Raw genomic sequence first — 23,061 nt, forward strand, 5'->3', positions numbered from 1 at the left:
TCTGTGCCAGGGGGACCCCAATTCTTCCAACTGCCTCCAAATAATTCCTAGAGCAGATTTTTTTTTTCCGAAAACATCCAATATTAATTTAGATATTGTCAGCGACAGAGAATCCACCACAAATCCTTTGTAAATTGTTTCAATGGTTAATTACCCTCACTGTTAAAAATGTAAATTAAACAAAACAAAATTAAGTTAACTTACTTTTCCATTTGGTCAAAAAAGATATGAAGGCCACAGCAATAAACAGCAATAAGCAGATTAAGAAATCTACTGAAAGATAGAACATGTTACTATCACCACAGTGCAGTCTCAAATATGGGAAGTATTTCTAGGTGTTATATTTTGGACCTAAACAAGGATGGAATTTTTCTCATTCTCTCAAATACTGTTGTCCTTATATGTTGATAGAGAATGAGAGTGAATATATTTCATGAGGAATAACATAAAGGCCTGCCTTCAGTGTCTCAAAGTATTACAGCAATTTCCAAAATACATGTAATTACTTTTCTGTTGCTAATTGCTCTATCGTGAACATTTACATTACACTGTGAACATTTACATTACATAAACAACCAATCCCAGAATTTTTTTCTCTTCACACAGAACTGCATTCCCAATCTTACTGTATTCTAATAATCTCCAATTCGCTTGGATGTGAACTTGCCCTCATCTAGAATATTGATCATTCTTCTGGTTTTGTGTCAGACCTGACTCTCATGGTGGAGAGCTTTTCTGCAGAATGTCTGTGGCCACGTAGCTTGTCTTGGAAGGATTGGAAGGATTCATTTTTTACTGCTAAAAGTTGGTAAACGTCTGTTTCGCCATCCATACACAAACGTAGAGAAAAATCTACCAATAATAATTGAAATTAGAAATAGGCAAAGTAAGAAAAAATGCTGCTTGCCAACTTTAGTAAGTCTGATCTAGGATATTTATTTTGTATATATTTGGCATATGATGTTCACATTTAATGTTTTAATGGTTATAAAGCTTTATCTTTTTCAATCTAAACATTTACTGTCATTAAATAATTATTGTCTGACACCCCCTATTGTCTGTCCTCATCCTAATTTTCCATAAACATGAAAATATAGATTGGTAAAAATCTAAAAAAAACCCCTTCAAACTCAAAATTTTGCATAACTATGAACATTTAATGTGATAAAAATAAAAAAATGCTTAAAAATATACATTGATACTATCCATCAAAATTGTAAAATAAAAATCGAATTCTGCCAAGCCTACTTGTCTTTGGAATTATGATGGGCTATCATTAAAGATGAGTGAATAGCAAGAAATATTCCAAATGTATTTGTTCAAATTTAAAAACTAAGTTGGATTTGGCTGTGGTCTCAACTCTCTCATGCTGATTTATCATTTATGCTGTGTTGTTGTAGCGTGTTGGTCCCAAGATATTAGAGAGACAAGGTGGGTGAGATGATATCTTTTACTGGACCAACTTCTGTTGGGGAAAAAGACACATCTGAGGAATAGTTCCATGTAGTTCGAAAGCTTGTCTCTCTCCCCAACAGAAGTTGGTCCAATAAAAGTGTAAGGAGCTTATTTAGGTTCCTGGGACTCTATGTGCTGATAATTCAAGGAGAGGTGCTGTTCCTGGGAGGAAGGGGGCCAAGGGCAGACTCAGAGTCTGTTGGCAACTAAAAAGGGAGACAGTATTTAGAGTGACAGGGCCCTGTCGGTGTGGAGAGGATATCAAGTCTGACTCCTCCTCAGAAGGGGCAGTGTCTGAGAGAAAGAAGGGGGCAGAATCAAATGACTAAAAATGAAAGCCTGGGAAGAAGAGCTATCTTGACCCATAGGAACTGAAATGCCCTTCCCTGGGAGCCCTGGATCAGGGAGAAGCCATTTTGGAGGAGTCTGGAATCAGGGCAGAACTATCTATGGTGAGCTGGGGGAGTCCCAGGCCTGCATGCAGAGTTCCCTGACAACTGGCCTCTGGGCACCTGCAGCAACAGTCCTCATCTTATTCCTTTCCCTGTTCAAGGTGACTCCCAGTTTGTAGAATTGCCCCCCTATCCAGCCAAGTGGAGTCAGCCCTCCAGCTCCCTAGGGAAAATCAGTCACCACATGGCACCACTGCTGTGGCTGCCAGTCCACGGCTGGCTGCCTGCTGTGTGTGTCTGAGCATGAGGGTGGGAGACTGAAGATAGGATTTTAGTAGAGAGATTACGATCTGCACGTTGAGCCCTGCCCTCCTTTGTGGTGAGGGGAAAACCTGGGACCAGAAGCAGCTTGACTGCTGCAAGAAGAAGATGCCTGTCAGCAGCGATCATCAGCCCCTCTGTAGTGACTGAGGAGCCCAGACCCATCTCTGAACCGGAGGTTCGTTCACAGAGTTCTGAGTGCATCAGCCTTTAGTTCAGGTCAGGGAAATTATTTGGGAGATGTCCTACTCCTTGAACTGTGTCCTCAGGCAAGGGAGTCAGGGTTTGGGGATTTAATTACCTGCTGCCTATTAAACCTGTGGAGGTATTGACCACCTTATCCCATGTGTGAGTAGTTTGGGCTGCACTGAGTCCCATCAGCTAGTTGCTAATTCTGCTGCAGAAGATATTGTGGTCACAGGTGATCAGGGACCCTTACAAAGTAAGAGTCCCAATGGGACACTAATTTTTATGTTTGCAGGTCATGTGACTGGGGAAATTCACAGGTATTATCGGCATGGACACCAGTGACCTGACAGTAATGTTTTACCCTGTTATGTTATATTTACTTCCTCTTTAATATAATTACTCTGTTGAATATATTGTATGTGTTTGTTGTTTCTTGGGGTCTCTAACCATCTGCCACGTAAGTGGGGGTTACCCTGTTGTTAGAATTTTCCTTCTAAGCTTCCCTGGTGACCCTGACAGGAAGGAGAGAGGGCGGTGGAGGCATCACCAAATAAATTCATACAGGAAGAAAATAAAGAAGTTACACTGTGCTGAACTGGAGACAGGATCCAGATGAAACCAGGACCGTCCTTTAAAATCTGTAAAGAGATTGGAATTAAAGCGGGTTACTAGGTGAATAGAACCTCATCCATCTTGTCTCATAAATCATCCAATCACATAACATAAACAATGCCAGCTGAGTTATTTAACCAACATACTATTAAAGTTGAAACTCAGATATCAAATATTTGCAATGAATTGCTTGAGAATGAATTTCAGAACAAAAATGTACACTGAAATTATTTGGCAAATAATTCTGAAAGATTCGTATATTTGAGAATCTTACTCTCTACTTGTGGAAATTTGTGGATAGATAATGAGAGGACAATCATTAAATACAGTGTTCTCTCATATTCACTCAGTCTTACTTATCACTAACAACCTAAAAAAGAAAATGTCCAATTCATAAAAGTAATGCAAAATTTGCATATATCCTGCAGTATAATATAGAGGCTGGAAGGAATTTTTTTCCATCCCATGGAAATTTCCATTTTTTGTTATTAAAACCAAAAACCAGATTTTCACTGAAAAATATTGGGGTTTTGGGTTGCTAATGAAACACCACAAAAGTTAGAGGGAGGCAGACAATTTTCACACAAAAATTAAGTTAGTCAAAACCCCAATTTTCTACCAAAAATAGTTTTGATGGAAAAAATGTTGACCCGCCCTAGTGCAATATGAGTGATTTGCAGCTTTTGGCCAAAATATTCAAAGTTGGGAACCTAAAGAGAGATTCTTTCTTTGTGATGAGCTCTTCAGGTTATGAGGGCTGAGTGTATGTGTGTGAGAGAAAGAAATACACTGCTGGTGGCAACAGTGGTTATAACCGCTCAGTGATCCGACCGAATACATGTATGTACTATTCCAGTAGCTTCTTTCCTAGACCACTGACAAAACCTTTGGCATGTTCATACTGTCTGACCCCATAACAGAGCAAAGGCCAAATTGTATCCTGACTGGCACAAGCTGCAACATCTGGAATGAGACCAAATGAATCCCTCTGAAAGTAGAAATGCCTCACCCATCATGCAAATGCAGTCACATTTGAGAGGAGTTCAGAGGCAATCAGAAACTCTGTGTGCTGTGGTGTGATCTTCCTGCAAGTCCTTCATCTGTTTGACACTCTTGAAATCTATGGAAGTCTGTTTGCTCCTTTACTCCATTCTCAGCCACAATCTAAACTAGCACTATAAGATTGATATGATGGGAGCTGAGTGTGCTGAGCAGGTCACAGACATGTGCTCAACATCTTGAAGGATAAAGTCCTAACTTGTTAGGGATGAATTATTTGGGAATAGGAAAGAATTAAGATTCAGAATGCAAAGATTTGTGCTATGATGCCCCACAGACCAAATAAAAATGCAGTAATATCTGCTCAGAAGAAGGCAAGTTTCCTGGAATAATAATAATCACATAAAAGGTACTTACCTAGGTGTGGAACAGTTGATTGTTGACTCATTATTGATTCTGGATTGATGAAGTCACAGGTAACCTTGGGGGCATCACATGACCGAGAAATGGTGCTTGCTATTGTGAAAAGATTCTGATTTTCCTGCACTTCTGTTGTCTCGGCCAATAAGGTTATGCTTTCTCCTTTGTAATTTCTCCAGACGATTATGGGCTTTGGATACCTCCCTGTCCATGTACATTTATATCTGCAAACCTGCTGATTCACTTGCAAAAGCATTTCATCCCCTGCCACTGTAACAAAAGGAGCGTTATCACAATGGACACGTGTCTAACAATGCAGAGAGATGCTCAGAGGGTAGAGTGTGAAAAGATCTCAGGGGCATCTTCACATTCGTTCAGTGTTTCATCTCAAAGCAAAGAGTGCATGTTTTGGTGAATGTGATTTAAGACAAACCCCAGTAGAAACAATGGGAAATAATTTTCCTGTTTCCAGAAGCAGATCTGCTTCGCTCTGCCTGAATAAAGATGAAGATTCATGTGTCGCTCTCATTTACACCTGTACAACCTCGGTGAAGCTAATAGTTCTGTGTGAGGTTAACAAAGGGCAGAATTTGCCCCAAATATTTTTACTGAGCAGAATGTGCTCCATAAAGAGAAAGACTGAGCTCCAGCCAAAGCCCCAATCATTGCACCTTTACATAGTGACTCTCACCCTGAATAATCCTGTCACAAAGGCTTAGTGTGAAAAGATAGACAAATATCGCTGCCTTTGCCATTAATAGATGGCTGCCATATTAACCCCAGCATAGTTCAGCAAAAGGGCACTTGAAGGACTTATTTTGTGTAGGAAGATGTGGGTGTATGATTGCCACCTACTGCTCATAGAGAAATAGGTTATGGTAATAAAATGGCAGGAAAAGAAAGAGAATATGTGGAATTGCCACAGGAATCTATTTGCATGTACATGTCAATAAATTACACTAGTGTTACAGAATCCTCTGCCTGTTTCAACCCTCTCCTGGAGCCCGCTCCTTCCGAGCCCCTCAAGAGGCAGCGTATCTTGGGTATCTCTTTATTATGAATTTTAAGTTCACACACTAGGAGAAAACTACAATTCCATTGTTACTCATTTGCTACTGCCAGCCTTTGGCTTTGTGTATTTGCTTTTGTATGTCTTAAATAATATCCAGATCCATCGACATGTAGACAAACAAGTTCAAGTTTCCAGACGAGCAATTCAGAAAACATATTACCTGCACGGAGAAAACTGTTTGTGAAACAGCTGCATTCCAGTAGGGAAGGGATGGAGGGAGAATGGGCAAGGAGGAAGTGGCAGCAGAGGGGGATGGCACGTGGTCTCCTCCTTTGCTGCTTCTGCTTCCGCATGTATTGATCTACTTGCTTAGGCATGTCATATCGCTGCCTCAGTTGAAACTGAGGACAAAACTTTGTTCTTCTCAGGGCTGGTGTACACAGACCCAGGGATTTCAGCAGTGCCCTCAAATCTGTTAGTGTAGGCAGTGCTTTGCCCGTCTTCACAGAAAATAAAGTACAGCCCATGAAGGGGAGCTCTTCAGTGGTCTATTGTATTTCTACAGGAATCCCCAGTGAATCAAGCCATGATGAGCAACAGATGGTAACTGCCATCACCATGATTCTGGCAGCTGAGTTGGCCACATCCAGGGAAGCCAGCAATGCCGACCTTGCAACCAGTTGACCTTCCACCAAGACGGACTGGGACTCATCCCTGGAGTCCTCTGGCACCTTACTGAGCAATTTGGCCAAAGCATCCCAATTCAAATAATCGTAACCAGCTACTAGGACCTGATGATTCACTATACGTAGTTGCAATTCTGCAGTTGAATAAATCTGTCAGAAAGGTCCATCTTTAAAAATGTTTTCTTTAGGAGTCACTTTTCTCTGTCTTGGCAGTATCTTTCATTTGCAGTCACCACTATCGGGGAGTCTGGTGTGGGATCCTGCTAAACCTGTTCATACCCCTCTGATGGAACTTGGTACTTGCACTCCATATGCTTTGCCACTGACACAAGGGTGGAAACTCCTTTTGAATTATAATCCCCACATATAAAAGTATAACCGCTCCATATTAAAGGTGGCAACCAGGATCTCTTTCAAGGTGGATTTTGAATGTTTCTCTTTCTCTTTGCAAATTAAAAAAAGAGAACCTTCTCGGTTTCAATTCTTTTGATATCAGACATTGTAAACTGATCTGTTCTGAACTTGTTCAGTCACTGAGGTACTGTTTAAGATTAGAGGTCTTAAATATGTCTCATTTTTAAAAAGATTTCCAAGAGTCTAACATTTCTTTGTCAGCCTTTGTCTAAAAATCACATTACACCTTAATATTTGAAAGAGTGGAATATTTTAGTGTTGTCTCACTGGTCCCTCCCTCCGTCCCTCCTCATTGATGGGCAGAGATGGTAGCCCCTCCCACAGAGCTGGGCTGAGACATCAGCCTCTCTCTCCCATCACCACCCGGAGTGGACTGAGCCACCAGCCCCTCCCCCATGTCTGGGCTGAGACACCAGCCCCTCCTCCAACCAACTGCCATTTCCCAACTGCCATGGAACTTTTTTGCCACTGAATGTAATAGATTGACTGAATGATGTCCAGGGTTTCTTTGCTTGTCTTTGCATTTTTTTTGTACTCTTTAACTTTGCAGAACCTTTCCAATTTTGCCTGTTCATCCTATGCATCTGCAGTAGCCTAGTATATTTTACACCAAGATATACCTTCCGATCTGATACTCAATCTGTTCTTAAGAATGAAAGTCCTTTTTGTACTTCAGAGCTCTAAAGACACGTGTCTAGTTCTGCCATCTCCACAGCTCCCTCAGAGCAGATTCCTGCCTTAAAGCTCCAATTAGAAAAGGAGAGGTGTTTTGGTTACAACTTGTTTATTTTGGAAAATCATAAAATAAAATACACCCAGAGTGAAGTGCCTGCTTGTGCCTCCCTTTAGCATTACAACATGAAATCCAACAGTATGTGACAGGGCAGTTTGTATCTATTGCTCTCCTCTACAAATTCAGCATGAGCCAGTTAATACAGATAAATGTTAGTCCAAGCTTTGCATTTACACAAAACTCCTTCTAATCATATACCACTGTTTTATGAATGAATTGTAAACTTTTCCAGCTTCAGTTATGAAAACATCCCTGCATTGCACCTAAATTTCAACCTCAGTCATTCCAGTTGCTCCAGAAACAATAAGTAACTTTTAAAAATCCAAAATCTGCAGTAAATATAAGAAACATATTTTAGAAATCAGTTGCCTGGATTATAAATTACATTCACACACAGCAGGTTTGTGTACTCACCTCAGAACTCTCTCAGCAGACTCAAATAAACGCGCCAAAATCCGTTGCACTATAAAAAGCAGGTGTGGGCAAAGGGCAAATGTATGAACAAATACTCAGAAAACATGGGAGGGGACTGAAGGTGAATGAAAGAAATATGCTGGGAGTTTGTAGTGCGTCTGTAGATTGCACCTTCTCCCATCCTGTAGGCATTCGGATCCAAGAATCCACAGATCCCCAAGGTCTATACAATGTTGTATGTGACTACACAAAGTGCAGGGCAATAATGAATTATCTCAATGAACAATCTTCCCCATAAGGATAAAGATGTGTGATCCCTCATAGATACTTAAGCCTTGGCTCTGCAACCATGGAAATTTCCCAGCATCTAGGGGGCCCTCCCACACATTTCAGTATTGTTGTTGGTGTGGCAATATCCCTCCCTACAAAAACTTTAGCCCGCCATCCACAATGGCAGCCTGGGTCACTCAGGAGCCTGAGTTGTGTCTCCCTGTAATGGGGCTGAGCTTACTGGTGATGGTGCCTAGTGGTTATGTTCCCAGGTAACACTATTCCTCATCTCTAGTATTCCTTACCGGTGGTTGCTCCAGTCAGGTATGAGCCATCTCCAGGATCTGTGCCAGTGACTCAGATGTAGGCTTCTTCTTTTATTGTATAAGTGAGATAGAGGTAGATACAGATTTTTCCTTTACTGTTATGATAATGGTACAGTACTGTTCAGTGTGGCATAAGTGAACTCCATCTTGTTAGTTTCTTGAAGTAAACTCTTTCCTGAAAGTTGTATTATTGAACCTAAAAATATCTTGATGAATTCTCTTTGTGCGTGTGAGTGAGGAATGTATGTGCAGGGCATAAAGAGACACCAACTTAAACTGCTCTAACAACAGAAAGGGGAGTAAAGACACCAACTGCCATCTTGACCCTGAAAGCCAAAGAATACCTATCAACGACCCTAAAGTGCAAATAAACAATCCTAAAGTACAGAAGGATCCACCCTGGGAACAAACAAAGTACAGAAATAAGACACTAGTCATGATTTCAATTAGCTGGTGATTAACAACCATAGGAAACTGGAGGCAGCATGACACAGCAAGGTCCATAGACTTACATGAGAGCCAGCAAGTATAAAAGATGGGGTAATACATGGAAACTTTGGTTCATTCTGCAATTGTCATCTTGGAGCATCAGATTCACAACCGACAAAGGCCCAGGTCTCTCCTCATGCCCAGCCTACTTGGCTACTAGGCTGGCTCAAGCAATGCATAAAAGGACTGGTAATTATATCATACCAGCTTGCAGAACTTCTTGGGTATGAATGTGTGTGTGAATGTGACAGCTTTTTGATATTCTTAAACTTATAATAAACGTGGCATATTTCCTTGTTCCCCTGAATAAGTATAACACAGATGGCAGCCCCTCTTCCAGCAGATAATAACTCAGCCCTCCAGTCAGGTCATCTTTCAAGTCCACCCCTTTCCAGGGTGACAGGATCCAAAAAAACATAAAAGTCCAACAGCCCCCACGAAAGAGTGTCTAGCCCAGCTCCGGGTCTCTATATGCTGCACATCCTTGCCTCAGGGCTTCCAATGTCTTTATCCCCCTTATCTTTGGGGTGATGAGGATCATGCCACCCTCACAGATGGCTGGCAGAGGAGCCTGGTCCCTTCTTCTCAACCAGCCTCCAACCCAGGACTCTATGAGTAGCAGTGAAATCAAGAAGTGGCCAGAGGCTGTCTTCCTGTACCACTTCCTACCACTTACTTTCCCAGTCCACGGTGCAGTCAAAGTGTAACAAACAATCCAGCACAAGATGGAATGAAAGTTTCCCTAATCTTTAACGACAAGCTAATTGCTCCTCTGGGGCCTGATGTAGCTGCTGCTTGCAGATCCCTTCCCCTCAGCAGGGAGTCCTGCTTTATGCTTAGTAAGGTGTTTGTGGGGTAAGTTTGTCCTTCTTCCTGTCTGCTGCCCCCCTGAGCTGTTTTGCTCTCTTTTCAATCCCCTCCCCCAGCAGGACAGGCTCTGCTGGTGCAGTGGAGTGGGCGCACCTGGGTCCAGAACCGCTCCTTAACCCTTAAGTCCCAGTGGGAGGTTTATATACCCCATCACACTCCCCTTCAGTGGCATGGAATGGGAGGGCATGTGAAATTTTTCCCATTGTTACCTCTGACTGGAATGTCTAGTAGGAATTTCATGAATTTCCCGGAAGGATAATGGTACTCAGGATGTCTGTCTCCCAGCTCCACACTCTCCAGGCTGACATCTGGCTGCATGCACATCTGCAAATTCTTAGAATTTGGTACTTTATCTCTATTAAGCAGTATTTATCTCCATATAATTCCTTTAGGATGCATAAGCTCCATGGGGCAGCTTCCAGTATGGCAACTGTCACTGTTTAAACTCACTCCAATTAAATGGACTCAACTATATCAGGTACATTTAAATTTGGTCCTCCAAGGTATTGTCTTTTAACACACTTTGTTGGGAAAAGATTAGTATCATATGGAAGTCGTCTTTATTTTAGGGCACAGAAAGTAGAGAGCAATCATTAAAGCTGGGATTTTCAAAGGAGCCTGCTAAAATTTGGCACCCAAATTCAATGTTATCTGGGTGGCTAACTCCTTCCAGTCTCTTTGGAAATCCCAGCCTAAAGCATTGCTCCACACATACACATACTGCAGAACTACAGTGTTTTGGCTGTCTGCGTCTATAGAAGGTGCTACTGGGACAGGATGTGAGTGACCCCAGGTCAGAAATCCCCAGAATACTGCGTAGCTCATTGAGCCACTGGAGAACAGATAGCTGCCTCCAAAACACTTTTTGACTTTAACATGTTCCAGCACACCCACAGAGGAGTTAGAAAAAACATACAATAGTCTTGCTAGAAGGTAACAGTGTAACACTACATTATTTCTGAAAATCCAGAACCTTAACACACAAGAACCAAAAACAGAGAGACACAAAGTAGACTGCTCCCTCAGGCAGAGAGGCACAATTCACCCACCCCCTCCCTTCCTCTAGACTAGCTCTTTTTACACTGACTCTGATTGCATGCTTGTTTGCTGACAGAGCTCCCTGCAAGTGGGACCAGGATAGCCCCCTCCCCATTCTTACTTTTAGTTCCAATATAGTCCTCACTACACCTCTGAGGAGAGGATCAGAGGGTTCGGCCAATCCCATTCCAGCTCACCACCTCTGACAAATCCCCTAGCTAAAACTTGCAACTGTGGAATCACTGTGCCCCCTTAATTATCCAGCCTGGGCTGTTGCTCACAGTGCTTTGCTAGTGACAAGCAGCAAACCTCTCCAGGTGCTGTGATCACTCAGGGTATGTACATGTTGACGGCGGCAAATTTACCACCATCGGATCGATCTATCCGGATCGATTGAGCGGCAGTGAAGACCCGCTTAATCAATCCAGAAGTTGATTCAATTAAACCACCTCCTCAAAAGGTGTAGCATTGCGTTGACAGGAACACATTTCCCATTGGTGCAGCACAGTGGAGACGGTGTGCAGAAGAGGATTTAGTAAGTCAACATGAGTTACACAAACTACTCTATGTAGCTTGCGTAACTCCTGTCGACTGCTGATGAATTTCCCTGTGTGTACTAAGCCTCAGTCAACAACATGCAGTCAACACACCCAGCTAAGTTGCATGAATGCTCTCTAAGCCACTCATGAACCATACACAGGGAAATACCAGCAAATCCCCTCAAGCCCCCAGCCTTGGCCCAAAGTGATCCTTGGTGTTTCTCTTCATTCACAGTGTTTATCACACTGACGGATGGAGGCAGTAGTGACTCTTCAGGGGTTCCAGTTACATGTTAGAGGCCGGGTTGAAGTGGTTCTGAGTGGGTCAAAGTGTGTGTAGCTGGTGACATGGCCACACCTAGGGTGGGGAGGAATGGTTGAAAAATTTCCATCAAAACTGTTTTTAGTGGAAAATTGGGATTTGGAAAAAAAAAATCTTTTTACCTCTTTGGTATGGAAAGTGCTTGCTTTTTGTCAGATTTTTGTCAGAAAAACCAAAAGATTTTCATTTTTTAGATGAAAATTTTCCAATTTTGCTTCCCAAAAAAAAAAGTGGGTTGGGGTTTTCATTTTTTTCAACGAAAAGCTGAAATTTTCTGCAGGAAAAAAAAAACAAAAAATAAAAACCAAAACTATTTTCCAATCAGCTGAACGGATGGAGCCTGAATGCGAGTTACAGAGGGACTATTTAAAAAGTTCATTGTGATATTAGACCTACTGTTATTTGTATGACCATAGCACTTAACTGGGGATCATTGCAGTAGCTGGACGTATCTCTAGAACCTGAATTAATTTTGTAGCTGCACCCATGCTGTATTAATTTAGTTCCAGTGGGGTAGCAGTGTTAGTCTGTATACAGCAAAAACAATGAGAGTTCTGTGGCATTTTAAAGACTAACAAATTTAATTTTTGTAGGCAGAAGCTTTCGTGAGACTCTGCTCACTTCGTCAGATGCAGAGGTTGAATGATACAGTAAATAGGAAACATAGATATACAAGTGCATAGAGAACAATCGGGGAGGTGGATGAAAGCCAGGTACTAGAGGGCTAATGACAGTCATTGAGTAGGAGACTCCCTTAAACTCCCCTGTATATGTGTCCCAAAGTACTTGTTTTAGACATGGCCAATTTCTTATGTTTTTGGAACCTGCATTCAACTTTTCTGACTAAGGAGAAGAAGGATTTGAAAGAGAGATGTTCAAAAGCATCGAGGTGCCTAAAACCCATTGAAATGTGGCCTTGGTCTAAGACTTGGCTCAGTCACTATGGCCAAGATTCTGCCTGCTGGGCTTCACACCAGCAGCACAAAACTCCTATAAAGCCAGCAGACTGTTCACTGGAGGATTCCACCTCTCTAGGGGAGCCTGCATAATGCAGAGCCACCTTAACAGCTCCTATGCCACCCTCTTTCCAGTAGTCGGTGCAAAGGCCTTGGCCAGAGAAGGGGAGAGACTGGGGCTCCCTTATGCTGGAGTCTAATTAGGAATTTAATTCATCTAACCTTTAAACATAGAAAAAAAAAAGGTTAAACACTGACTAAACAATTCTGCTACATCTTTTGTGAAAGTGTTGAAGACTTTATGGATGAGGAAGATCATAATTAGCTCTAAAATAAAATATACCCAGTGAATCTGGGACCCAGCCTGATGCTGATGGGATTAAGACTAAAAGAAAGAGGAGAATCTGGTAGCTACTCTGTGAAAACCCCAGGACTCTGTGATCAAATAATGTTATCAAATAATAATCAAATAATAATAATGTAATCAAAAAATGAAAATGTCTCAAGTCCTGCTTTAAATGGATTGGACCAGACTCCCTAGTATACTCTGGCTGCTGCAGACTCCTTCATTGATCCAAGGCAGCCATAATTAACTAGCTACTTAAGATGAATTGCAGCTGTTCAGCATCACAGAATGGTGCAAAGCATCTAAACTGTGCTGGTGAATGTGTCCTGTGATATTATAGAAAAACATGACAAGATGGTGGTTTTTCCCATTTTGGAAGGTGCAATATTTTTAGAAGACATTTTATTGGAGCACTTTATATTGTTGAACTTTGTTTGGGCTGTTTTAAGAAGCTAGAGGTTTCTTTTTATCCTCCTTGTGAAAAGAAACAAACTCACTATTTTAGGACAACTTCTTTCATTTCTTATACACGTGTAACCCTCATTAAACCCAGTGGGTTGTACAAGAGGCACCAAGGGCTGATCTACAGCGGGAACTTACATTGGCATAGCCATGTCTCTCAGGGGATGTGGGAAATCCACCCCCCTGAGAGATGTAGATATACTGACCTAGCCCCTGTGTAGACAGCACTACATAGATAGACAAATTCTTCCATCGATCTGGCTACCGCCTCTCCGGGAGGTGGATTACCTATGCCAATGGGAGAATCATTGTGGGGGAGGTGGATGTGTAAAAACTGGGTGTATATCTTCAATCTCAACTTTGGTCCAGCCACTGCTACTTCATAATGCAGCCCCAAAATACAGTTATTAATGAGCTATCTAAATCATCTACCTTTTATTATAGAGGAAATGTTGAAATTAGCAATGAGGTTCTTGTTATTGTGACTCCACCCAAGGTGAAGATGCCAATAAGGAAGCTGTGAGACAGGTCGGTGTTTTCTTCATATTAACACCTGCATCCTGTACCCCAGAAACGTTGTATTTTTGAGAGGCTAGTGAATTATCATATTGGACAAAAGTCACAAACAAAAAACCAATAGGAAATGAAAATATTTTATTGCAAAACATGTAATAAACACAGCATGGCGATGTGCTTTTTAAAAAACAAACAAACAAAAAAAAACTTTTTTACCTCAAAATACATTTGTGAAAACCTTGATTTCAGTTATATCAGTATAAAATCAGCATCAGTGTTATTTTAAATGTATTCCTCTTTAATTGAACAAATTCTCATTGTTGTTTCTCTGTGGGAATTTTTGAAGAATGGATAAACTTCTTCTGAGAATGAACAATCATTAAATGTGAACAACACAGCCATATCGGTTACACTGAAAAATCTCACCTGCCTCTCCTCATAACTAAGGTAAATTCCAATTTTCTTGGGTTTTTTCTGCACCATGACTCTGGTCCAGGGATCTGTTTTTGCCCAGTAATCTCTCCCACTCAGACCCAGAGCCCAGAATCCCTCTTTAGGGGAAAGGGAAAGTTTTCCTTTTCTCGTTATGGATTTTCTGGCCACTCCCAGGTCCCAGTCAGTGCTGTTCTCAACCTCCACCTCCCAGTAGTGCTTTCCAGAGGAGAATCCTTCAGAGCCCAACACACAGACAGTCGAATCGAACCTCCCTGGAGTTGGTGGAACATTCTGAGGTTGGGCTTCATGTTTCAAACTCTTCTTATCAATGGAGAGGTTGGGGTGGGCTGTGTCTGTATCAAGAGCAATGTCATCTACAGGAAGAGAGATTTCATTTTGAGAGTCACTCCTATAAATCCAGTATAAATAAGTGGATGGAAATATACTCTGTGGGGCCTTCTTCTGCAGCTCCTCCTCATGCAAAGCTCCCCCCAATTTCAATGGGAGTTTTGCCTGAGTAAGGACTGCAGGACTTGACCAGTGCTGTGTACTTGCCAATTCGATGTTACATAGAAATATTTTGGAAATGAGACTTGCTTGACATTTACATAAAAATAAAAGTGACCCTGAACTGTTTATCTCACTAGTACTCAAAATGGGCCAGATTCTGATCTCAGTTATATTTCTGTGAATCAAGAGTAACTTCACTTAAAATAAAGGCCAGCAAAGTACACCACCACTAATGTAACTGAGAACAGGATCGGGTCCACCATGGTTAACATCATGGGATGTTTTGTGTGTGAAGTATGGCAAAAATATGTTTCCTATCATAGCAAAACTGTGATGAAAAATTCATCAGGAACCACAGAATTGGATTAAGAACTCAAACATTGGTCATGTCAACATAACTCTATTATTCACAGTATAAATAAATAGTATGCACATAAATACATTATAATAGACAGTATATTACTCATTAAAATAAACTTTTGTCTAGTAATTAAACCTGGAATCAGGACCCTTAGGCTCTGTCCCCAGTACTGCTGTTGTTTGAGATTTGGCAGGTCACATAGGCTCTCTGAGAGTTGATTTACTCCTCATTAGGCTCAGTTATCTATGTGTTGTATATTCTATTACCTTCAGCGTTCCGACCTCTTCTCCATTCTGAAATGAAAGTAAGAAAACAACAGATATTGAATTAAGAGAGGCGTTAACCGTGGATTTCCTCCCTCCAACAGCAGGGAAGTTCCAGACTGATGGCAAGTGAAGATGCCAGAAGCAGTAGAAGGTGATTTCTTTTGCAGGAATTAATATAGACAAAAAAAGCACTTGCATGGTCATCCTCTCTCTCTCTGTCTCTCACTCTCTCTCCATCAGACATAGGTGGGCTGCTCCGAGCGAAGATTAGAAAGCATTGTCTGTCTTGCACCTCCAGTCAATGGTCCCCCTCACCACATTACCTCTTTCACTTGGCTTTGATCTGTTTCTAACTCCCTCTTACACATTCCCCTCTCACTTGAACAGAAAATGAAGCTTCCCATCCACACTCATGCTTTCCAACCACCAGACGCTTTATTCGCAACAATGCAGCTCCTACTAGGCAGGACATAGGAGACTTCCCTCCAAGGGTGTGTCTACATTGCAGCTGGGAGGTGTGATTCCTAACATGGGTAGACATACATGCGCCAGCTCTGACTGAGTAAGTGCACTAAAAACAGTAGTGACACCACGCTGGCTCAGGCTAACCATGTGAGTACAATCCCACCTCACCCTGGGTACGTACTCAGGCAGCTAGCCCTAGCTGCTACTCGTGTCACTGCAGTAATACTGCTATTTTTAGCATGCTATCTTGAGCAGAGCTGACACGTGTCTGCCTACCTGCACTGGGAATTACATACTTTAATTTGGAGCTACTCCAGCTTGGCTATTGAGGTGGTTTGGGCCCCTCAGGGAGTCAGTAGGTCTGTCCCGTCACTCAGGCTCAGACAGACAACAAGGAACAGGACACTTTTCTCATCCTGCCTGGTATGTGTGAGCAGTGTGGGGAGCTGCAATGTGTTTGACTGGAGCTGCTGTATTCCCTGCTGTGGATGGGGAAGTAAATGAACTATCAAGATCCCCTTTCCCATCAGAAGCAGCCAAGGAGATGGAGGAGAGATAAGAGAAATGGCCACTCTCTCCAAATTTCCAAGGAATGGGAGTGGAGACACCAGCAAGTATGAACATAGGTCTTTACTCACCTAATTCCTTCCTCATCTTCTCTGAAAAAACAACAACAACAACAACAACAATTATTACAGCCTTCTAAATTCTTGTTCAGTGTTTTCCTTGGTATCATAGATCAACGATTACCCAGTAAATGAATTAAATTTCACAAAAGACATGATGATTTAAATTAACAAAGAGCTAGAGAAATTGATAGCCAGATCGCTGGAAGAATTTATTGTGATGAGGGTCTAAGGTTTGGATGATTAATGCTCTCAGACAGATATTTATGTGGAATGGGGAAAAGTGTGGAGTTCCAAGAGTTTTAAGATCCGGATTAGGAACTGCAGATGTGCAAAGCCGACAGAGCCCTTCTCCTACGCAGAAGAGGAATCTCGGATGCTCTGCAATGGATATTTTGAGGGGGATTGCACTAAATCTAAATTAGGCTATAGGCACTACCACAGACAACTATTAACAACTATTTACAAAGTGAAAAACTCAGTGACACAGAGGGACACAGAGAGAAAAAAACATGAAGAGAAAATGCACATAGATAGCACCAACTAAGGCTGCTGGTGTTAAGAAGGAACTAAGGTGGGATTGAGGCTGAGCCACTCTTATATGACCTCAGGAGGGGCGAAGAGGAGGAGTAGGTTGCATGCACTGTCCCGATGGGTACTGCCAAGGGAAAAATCTCCAGCACTGATGCACTGGGCACAAACACTCCTGAGTGGAATAAACGTCTGCAACCATCCAAAAGATCACTAGTAGTTAAAAAAAACAAAAGATTCTCTGAACAGGATTGTGTTTTACAGGGACTCTATCTTGGAGTGAAGGGGCAGAAAAGTGCATTATCCTCACACATACCCAGCCCAGCCCCTGGCTCACTGTTTCTTTATGGATGTAAAGAAGGAGTTTTGAGAACCAGGAAACCAGAAGAAAATACTGAGCCCTCCTTGCACATGGGGGGAGGTGGCAAAACCTCCACTCCCCCACCACACACACTTTGCTATGGCACAGCAGACCCTATAAGACACTCTTAGGAGGGAGAGGGGGAAAAAAAGTTTCACAAAAGAAATTGCACCAGTTTCAATGCTACAGCATTTGAGAGACCACCTGCCAGTGAAAAATACTCTGCAGTCCTGAATCTCAGATGCAAAATGTGTCTACCTTCCTCGCATTACAAAAACCAGAAAGGTCCTAGTCAGGAAGCAGTGGAACCAGAGGAACTGGGCTTCCTATGGCCCAATTCTGCACCCATGGAAGTTCATGGAAACACCTTTTGGAATGAAGGTGTCTGTCAGTGGGGATCTTGGTCACAGGGAGAGAAGCATCTCCCAGGTAAGCAGGGCAGATCCTACGGGAAGCTTTGAATGTCAAAGCAAAGACCTTCAATTGGACTCCCTTTTCCATGGGAAGCAAGTCTCTACTCTATTCCTACTTAGTCTTTACCGAGGGGTAAGGCTCCGAGTCCAAGGTTACAGATTAAATAAATTATGTATTTGGCACATTGGTTTCAGTGTGATCACATAAACTGACAAAGATACATCACAGATCTGACAGTTTGGAGCCTGCTGATGTATAATGGATGATTTCAGGAGTGGTACTGAGATTTACAAATACAGGATATACATTATACTCCTGGGAAATAAAAACAGAATAATACAGCTTAGAAAACCATGCAAACTCACCAATTTCTCTCTTCAGTTGCTCTGCAAAAGAAAAAACTTTATCAGTCACCACTTGCATTTTTGTCAAACTCACCATTGCCTTCCTGCCATTGCTTTGAAAAAGCAGTCCAGTCTCAATGTGCCCCCTGTTTGATCACTGTTTTCGTTGCATATTGAGCTAATGAACATTTCTTCCCTCTGAACAGCCCCAACCTCACACTCCCACCACACCCCAGTCAAACAGAGAAAGAACCACCCCATGAAAAATGCCCAAATTCCCCTGAGTCTCAACTGCAAAGTTCACTCACCTCCCTCTCACCAAAACAACAGAAAGAGCCAGACTCCTCAGCCGTGAAGAAAAACCTGCCTCCTCTATCTCCCTCAATGGGGAAATGGCTGACCCTTCCAAACTGCAGAAGTCAAAGCCAACTTACCCTTTTCCTCATGGAGCTTGTCTGAAAAAAAAAAACAAACAGGATATTTCTCAATATATGTACTTTATTGTTATTAAATTAGGAGCGCCTAGTATACAACTCCCAGGATAGCCAGTGAAAACTTGCCACTGAATTCATTGAAGGAATGGTCAAGTCTTGGATTCAGTAACAGTAGGGGTTTTTTTTTCTGAAACGCAGACGCTGCCCACGCATGATTGGGTAACTCCATGGAACCTTAACAATGTCTCCTTGGATTTGTTTTGTGAATGAGACACAAGGACTGCACAGGTGACAAGAAGGGTAACAACATTTCCCTTATCTATCTGACTGTGACTGATACCAAGTGGGTACAGACTTACTGATTTGCTTAGGCAGAGCTTCTGAACAAGAAGTGTTGCAATGATATTAAAAGGTTATTTTTCAGACCAAGAAAAATGTACTTTATTTTCTCTGCTAAAGCTTTCCTAACATTATGAGATATGTCACACTAAATAGACAGGTTTGGGGAGCTAGTGGGAAAAGCAGCATCTAAGCAGTGGGTTTTACATGTATCCTGAGAGGTGAGGCCATTCTGATTGTGTGCAGGTTTGAGTTCTGTAGTCCAAATCCTGCTCCTAGAGAGGTGCATGTTCTGTTTCACAAGCGGAATGTATGTCTTAGTGGGGGAGTCATGGTCACAGAGGGAGAAGCATCTCTCAGACGAGAAGGGGAGATCTTATGGGAAGCTTTGAATGTTAACACAGAGATCTTGAATAGGCCTCCACATTCAATGGGAAGCAAGTCTTTCCTCTGTTCCTACTTAGCCTTAATGTAGATATAAGCCTTCACGTTCGAGGCTAGAGATTGAATTAATTCTGTATGTGGCACATTGATTTCAATGGGATTACAGAAACAGACAAAGATACATCACAGAACTGACAGTTTGGAGCCTGCTGTTGTATAATGGATTTTTTAGGGAGCAGTACTGGGGTGCACAGATTCAGGATATACATTATACTTCTGGGAAATAAAAACAGAATGATAATGTTTAGAAATCCACGCACCATTTTCTGTCTGCAGTTGCTCTGCAAAAGAAGAAACTTTATCAATCACCACTTGTTGTTTTGTTGTTTACAATGTGAAGGAAAAAAAAACCCATAACAGTTGGGTGTCTGATTTACTAACATTATGAAGAGAATGAATCAGTCGTATTCGGTATGGGTTCTATTCAGTGAGCTACATATTTTGTCCAATATTTATCTAACTGTGCATTTGACCACCTTCTGCTGTCTCTGCTGTTCTCAGCCCTACATGACAGATTACCTCCCATTTCTTACATGCCATCTAATCCACACATGCATTCAATGGAACACTTCAGAATCTTCTGACAGAAATCTAACAGCACAGGCTACATTTCTGAATACCTGAGGGTTAGCCGAGCTGACAGAGCAAAACGCAATTAAAACTTCCCATTCCCCAGAAGTGGCAACATTTTGCAACTAGCAAAACCATTCTCACTTTCACATGGGGTCTGTCAGTGGCTATGTCCATTTCTTCCCTCTGAACAGCCCCAACCTTACACGCCCACCACACCCCAGTCAAACAGAGAAAGAATCACCCCATGAAAAATGCCCAAATTGCCCCGAGTCTCAACTGCAAAGTTCACTCACCTCCCCCTCACCAAAACAACAGAAAGAGCCAGACTCCTCAGCCATGAAGAAAAACCTGCCTCCTCTATCTCCCTCAAAGGGGAAATGACTGACCCTTCCCTTTCCAAATTGCACAAGTAAAAGCAACTTACCCTTTTCCTCCTTGAGCTTGTCTGAAAAGAAAAACAAACAGGGCATTTTTCAATACATGTACTTTATTGTAATCAAATTAACAGCCCAATCCTGCTTGCAGGGTAATCAATGGAAGTCTTGCCACTGAATTCACTGAAGGAAAAATCAAATCTTGAATTAAGGATTGCTAGATTTTTTCTGACACCGCTACGCTGCCCCCACATGGATGTGTGGTTGAGTGGAACTTTAACAATGTCTCCTTGGATTTATTCTGTCAAAGAGGCATAGGGACTGCCCATGTTACATGAATGGCTTACATTTCCCTCATGCATCTGGCAGTAACTGATACAAACTCGATGCAGACTTACTGATTTGCTTAGGCAAGGCTTCTGTGCAAGAAAGGTTACAATGACATCACAATGGTTATTTTTCAAGACAGGCAAAAATGTACTACTTTTTCTTTGTTAAAGCTTCCTTTGTTTATCACATACATCACCCTAAATAGGTGTTGGGAGTGATTGGGAATAGCAGATTCCAAGAGATGCGTTTTCCATGGAGCTGGGGATGTGGAAGGAAATGACCAACCCTTCTCTCTCCAAACTGCAGAAGTCAAAGCCAACTTACCCTTTTCCTCCTGGAGTTGGGCTGCAATGAAAAACCAAAAGGACACTTTTCAATATATGCACTTTATCTTTATTAAAGTTATTAAATTAGGAGCTCCTGGTATGCAGCTCCCAGGATAGTTACGTGACCTATGAATCACACATCAAGCTCCAACAGTAGACGCAGCCACTGTGACAGAGATTTGACCCTGGCTGATGGAAGCAGACAGGAAATCTTACCTGCTTCAGGAAATTCCACATTCCTTCCTAAATGAGAACAAGAAACAAAGAAAAATTTTAATTGATGAAATGTGTAGTTCCTTTTTGTCGTTAAGGCACACAAAGACAAACGCAAATACTAGACAAAAATCCTGCTTGCCAAGAACTTCATAGCAAACTTCTGTTGACACCAATGAGAACAGGATTGACTCCACAATCTCTTCTGTTCTTGTTACACCCTAGGGCTCCGGAGTGAGTCCCGGCTGCACCCCATTTCCTCTGAGAGTTCAGATACCCCACCCCTTGGCCATAGGATGCAGAGCAAAGAGCCTTCACCAGCTACTTATTATGTGGGGCTAGTCACATGCCCATCTCACTACGTAGAAGACTAAAAGAGAGATTGGAATCTAATCTTTTTTAATACTTTTGGCAAGAACTTTCATAGTCACTATTGAATAGCGAAAAGCTCAATAGGAAACACAATCCAACTTTCCTAATATGGGCATCAGCTCTTAAAAGCCATTATATTTTTTATTTAATGACTTATATTCCATTTTCAGTTTCAATGTGGAAGCCTTTTCATGCATACATTTTCTTTCATACAATAGCTGTTTTCTGGAGAATTATATTTCCTGGATGACACCAAACAGCACGGGGGAGTTTGTTTAAAGATGCAGTAATGTATAAGCAACAATCCTGAAATCTAGCAAATAATCAGAGATGCTCTTGTCAAGCCAGGAAAAGGGGATTGTGAAAGGCAGGACAGAACAGAGAAGTTTAACAATAAATTCTTCCACTTTCCACTATACAAGATTCGTGTGTGTTGACCAGCTGTTTATACAGAAGAAAATTGTAGCACAGACTTACCTATTGTCTTCTCTAGGTTTTCTGAAAGAGAAACAAATGTTCAGTGATAGTGACAGAAACTTTCACTGTGAAAGGGTCAGGTAGTAAGGTAACTAATAGTTAAAAGCTAAAGATTCCACTGAGTTGTATAGTCCTGTGTGTGCAATAGGGGTGGGAGGGCGAAGGGATGTGCAGGAAGGGGGACCAATAAGCATTATCCCCACTTTCCCCACACCAGTCTCTCCAGCATTTCCAGCTGTACAGATCCCAGCACCAGCTAAAGGGCTTTGTAACAGCCAGGTGAATGGGGCTACAGCAAGGTAGTCAGCAGAACCCTCCTTTTTTGTGGGGAAGAAAAACCTAGCGTGGAAGGGTTTAGTTTGGCTGGGGCTCAGTGGAGTATGTAAGAGACACTCAGCAGGAGGAGGGGATTAAAAGGTTACATTTAAAAGATTGTGCCTGTTTCCATTATAGACCATTTGTGCCTGATAGGCCCAACCCTGTGGTGGGGAAGAGGAGAGAGTTGCAGAACTGCGAGTCCAGGGGGGACCTGAAGCCAAGAATGTGCCTTGAGGGGTGAGCAGTTCCTCCTGGAGATCCCAGGCACAGAGAGGGACAAAGCAATCTCAGGACCGAGCTGACAGGGAACAGGGGGCCAGGAAAGAGCCCTGGAGAACAGCATCCTCATAGAGAAACTCCAAGACTCCTGAGGACATAAAAACTGCTACATTGGGTATGACCAATGGTCCATCTAGCCCAGTATCCTGGCTCTGACAGTGGCCAGCAGCAGTGCTTCAGGGGGGATGTACAGAACAGGAACATTTTGGAGAGATCCACCCGTGTCTTCCCCTCCTCGGTTCTGGCAGTCAGAGGTTTGGGGTCACCCCGAGCATGAGGTTGTCTCTCTCACGGTCTTGGCTCATAGCCATTGATGCACATATCCTCTATGAACTTATCAAGTGCTTTTTGTAACCCATTTAGGCTTTTAGCCTTCACAACATCCCTTGGATGTGTCTCGAGGGGTGAGCTGTTCCTCCTGGAGATCC

The 23,061-nt window shown here is 42.2% G+C and overlaps 1 protein-coding gene across 1 annotated transcript; it reads right to left on the reverse strand.

Annotated features, from left to right (window-relative positions):
- Window positions 1-13,976: 13,976 nt before the first annotated feature.
- Window positions 13,977-22,944, reverse strand: LOC137157810 (butyrophilin subfamily 1 member A1-like). Its single transcript, XM_067555218.1, has 11 exons — window positions 22,926-22,944; window positions 22,037-22,057; window positions 21,191-21,217; window positions 20,973-20,993; window positions 20,369-20,389; window positions 19,632-19,652; window positions 18,589-18,609; window positions 18,176-18,196; window positions 16,517-16,537; window positions 15,414-15,440; window positions 13,977-14,650 (listed from the first exon to the last, which is right to left on the reverse strand). Exons 1-11 carry the CDS (start codon window positions 22,942-22,944, stop codon window positions 14,124-14,126), a joined length of 747 nt encoding a protein of 248 aa, XP_067411319.1. The 3' UTR covers window positions 13,977-14,123.
- Window positions 22,945-23,061: the final 117 nt, after the last annotated feature.

This window comes from Emydura macquarii, unplaced genomic scaffold, assembly GCF_026122565.2.
Source record: "Emydura macquarii macquarii isolate MOO-44397 ecotype Brisbane River unplaced genomic scaffold, CSIRO-AGI_Emac_v2 contig_1573, whole genome shotgun sequence".
Classification (NCBI taxonomy): Eukaryota; Metazoa; Chordata; order Testudines; family Chelidae; genus Emydura; species Emydura macquarii.

Coding starts and splice junctions, on each gene's coding strand:
- LOC137157810 (XM_067555218.1), bottom strand. Junction 18,610..19,631: donor GCAACTGCAGACAGAAAATG/GTGCGTGGATTT, acceptor TTTTTTTTTCAG/ACAAGCTCCATGAGGAAAAG. Junction 16,538..18,175: donor GCAACTGAAGAGAGAAATTG/GTGAGTTTGCAT, acceptor TTGTTTTTTCAG/AGAAGATGAGGAAGGAATTA.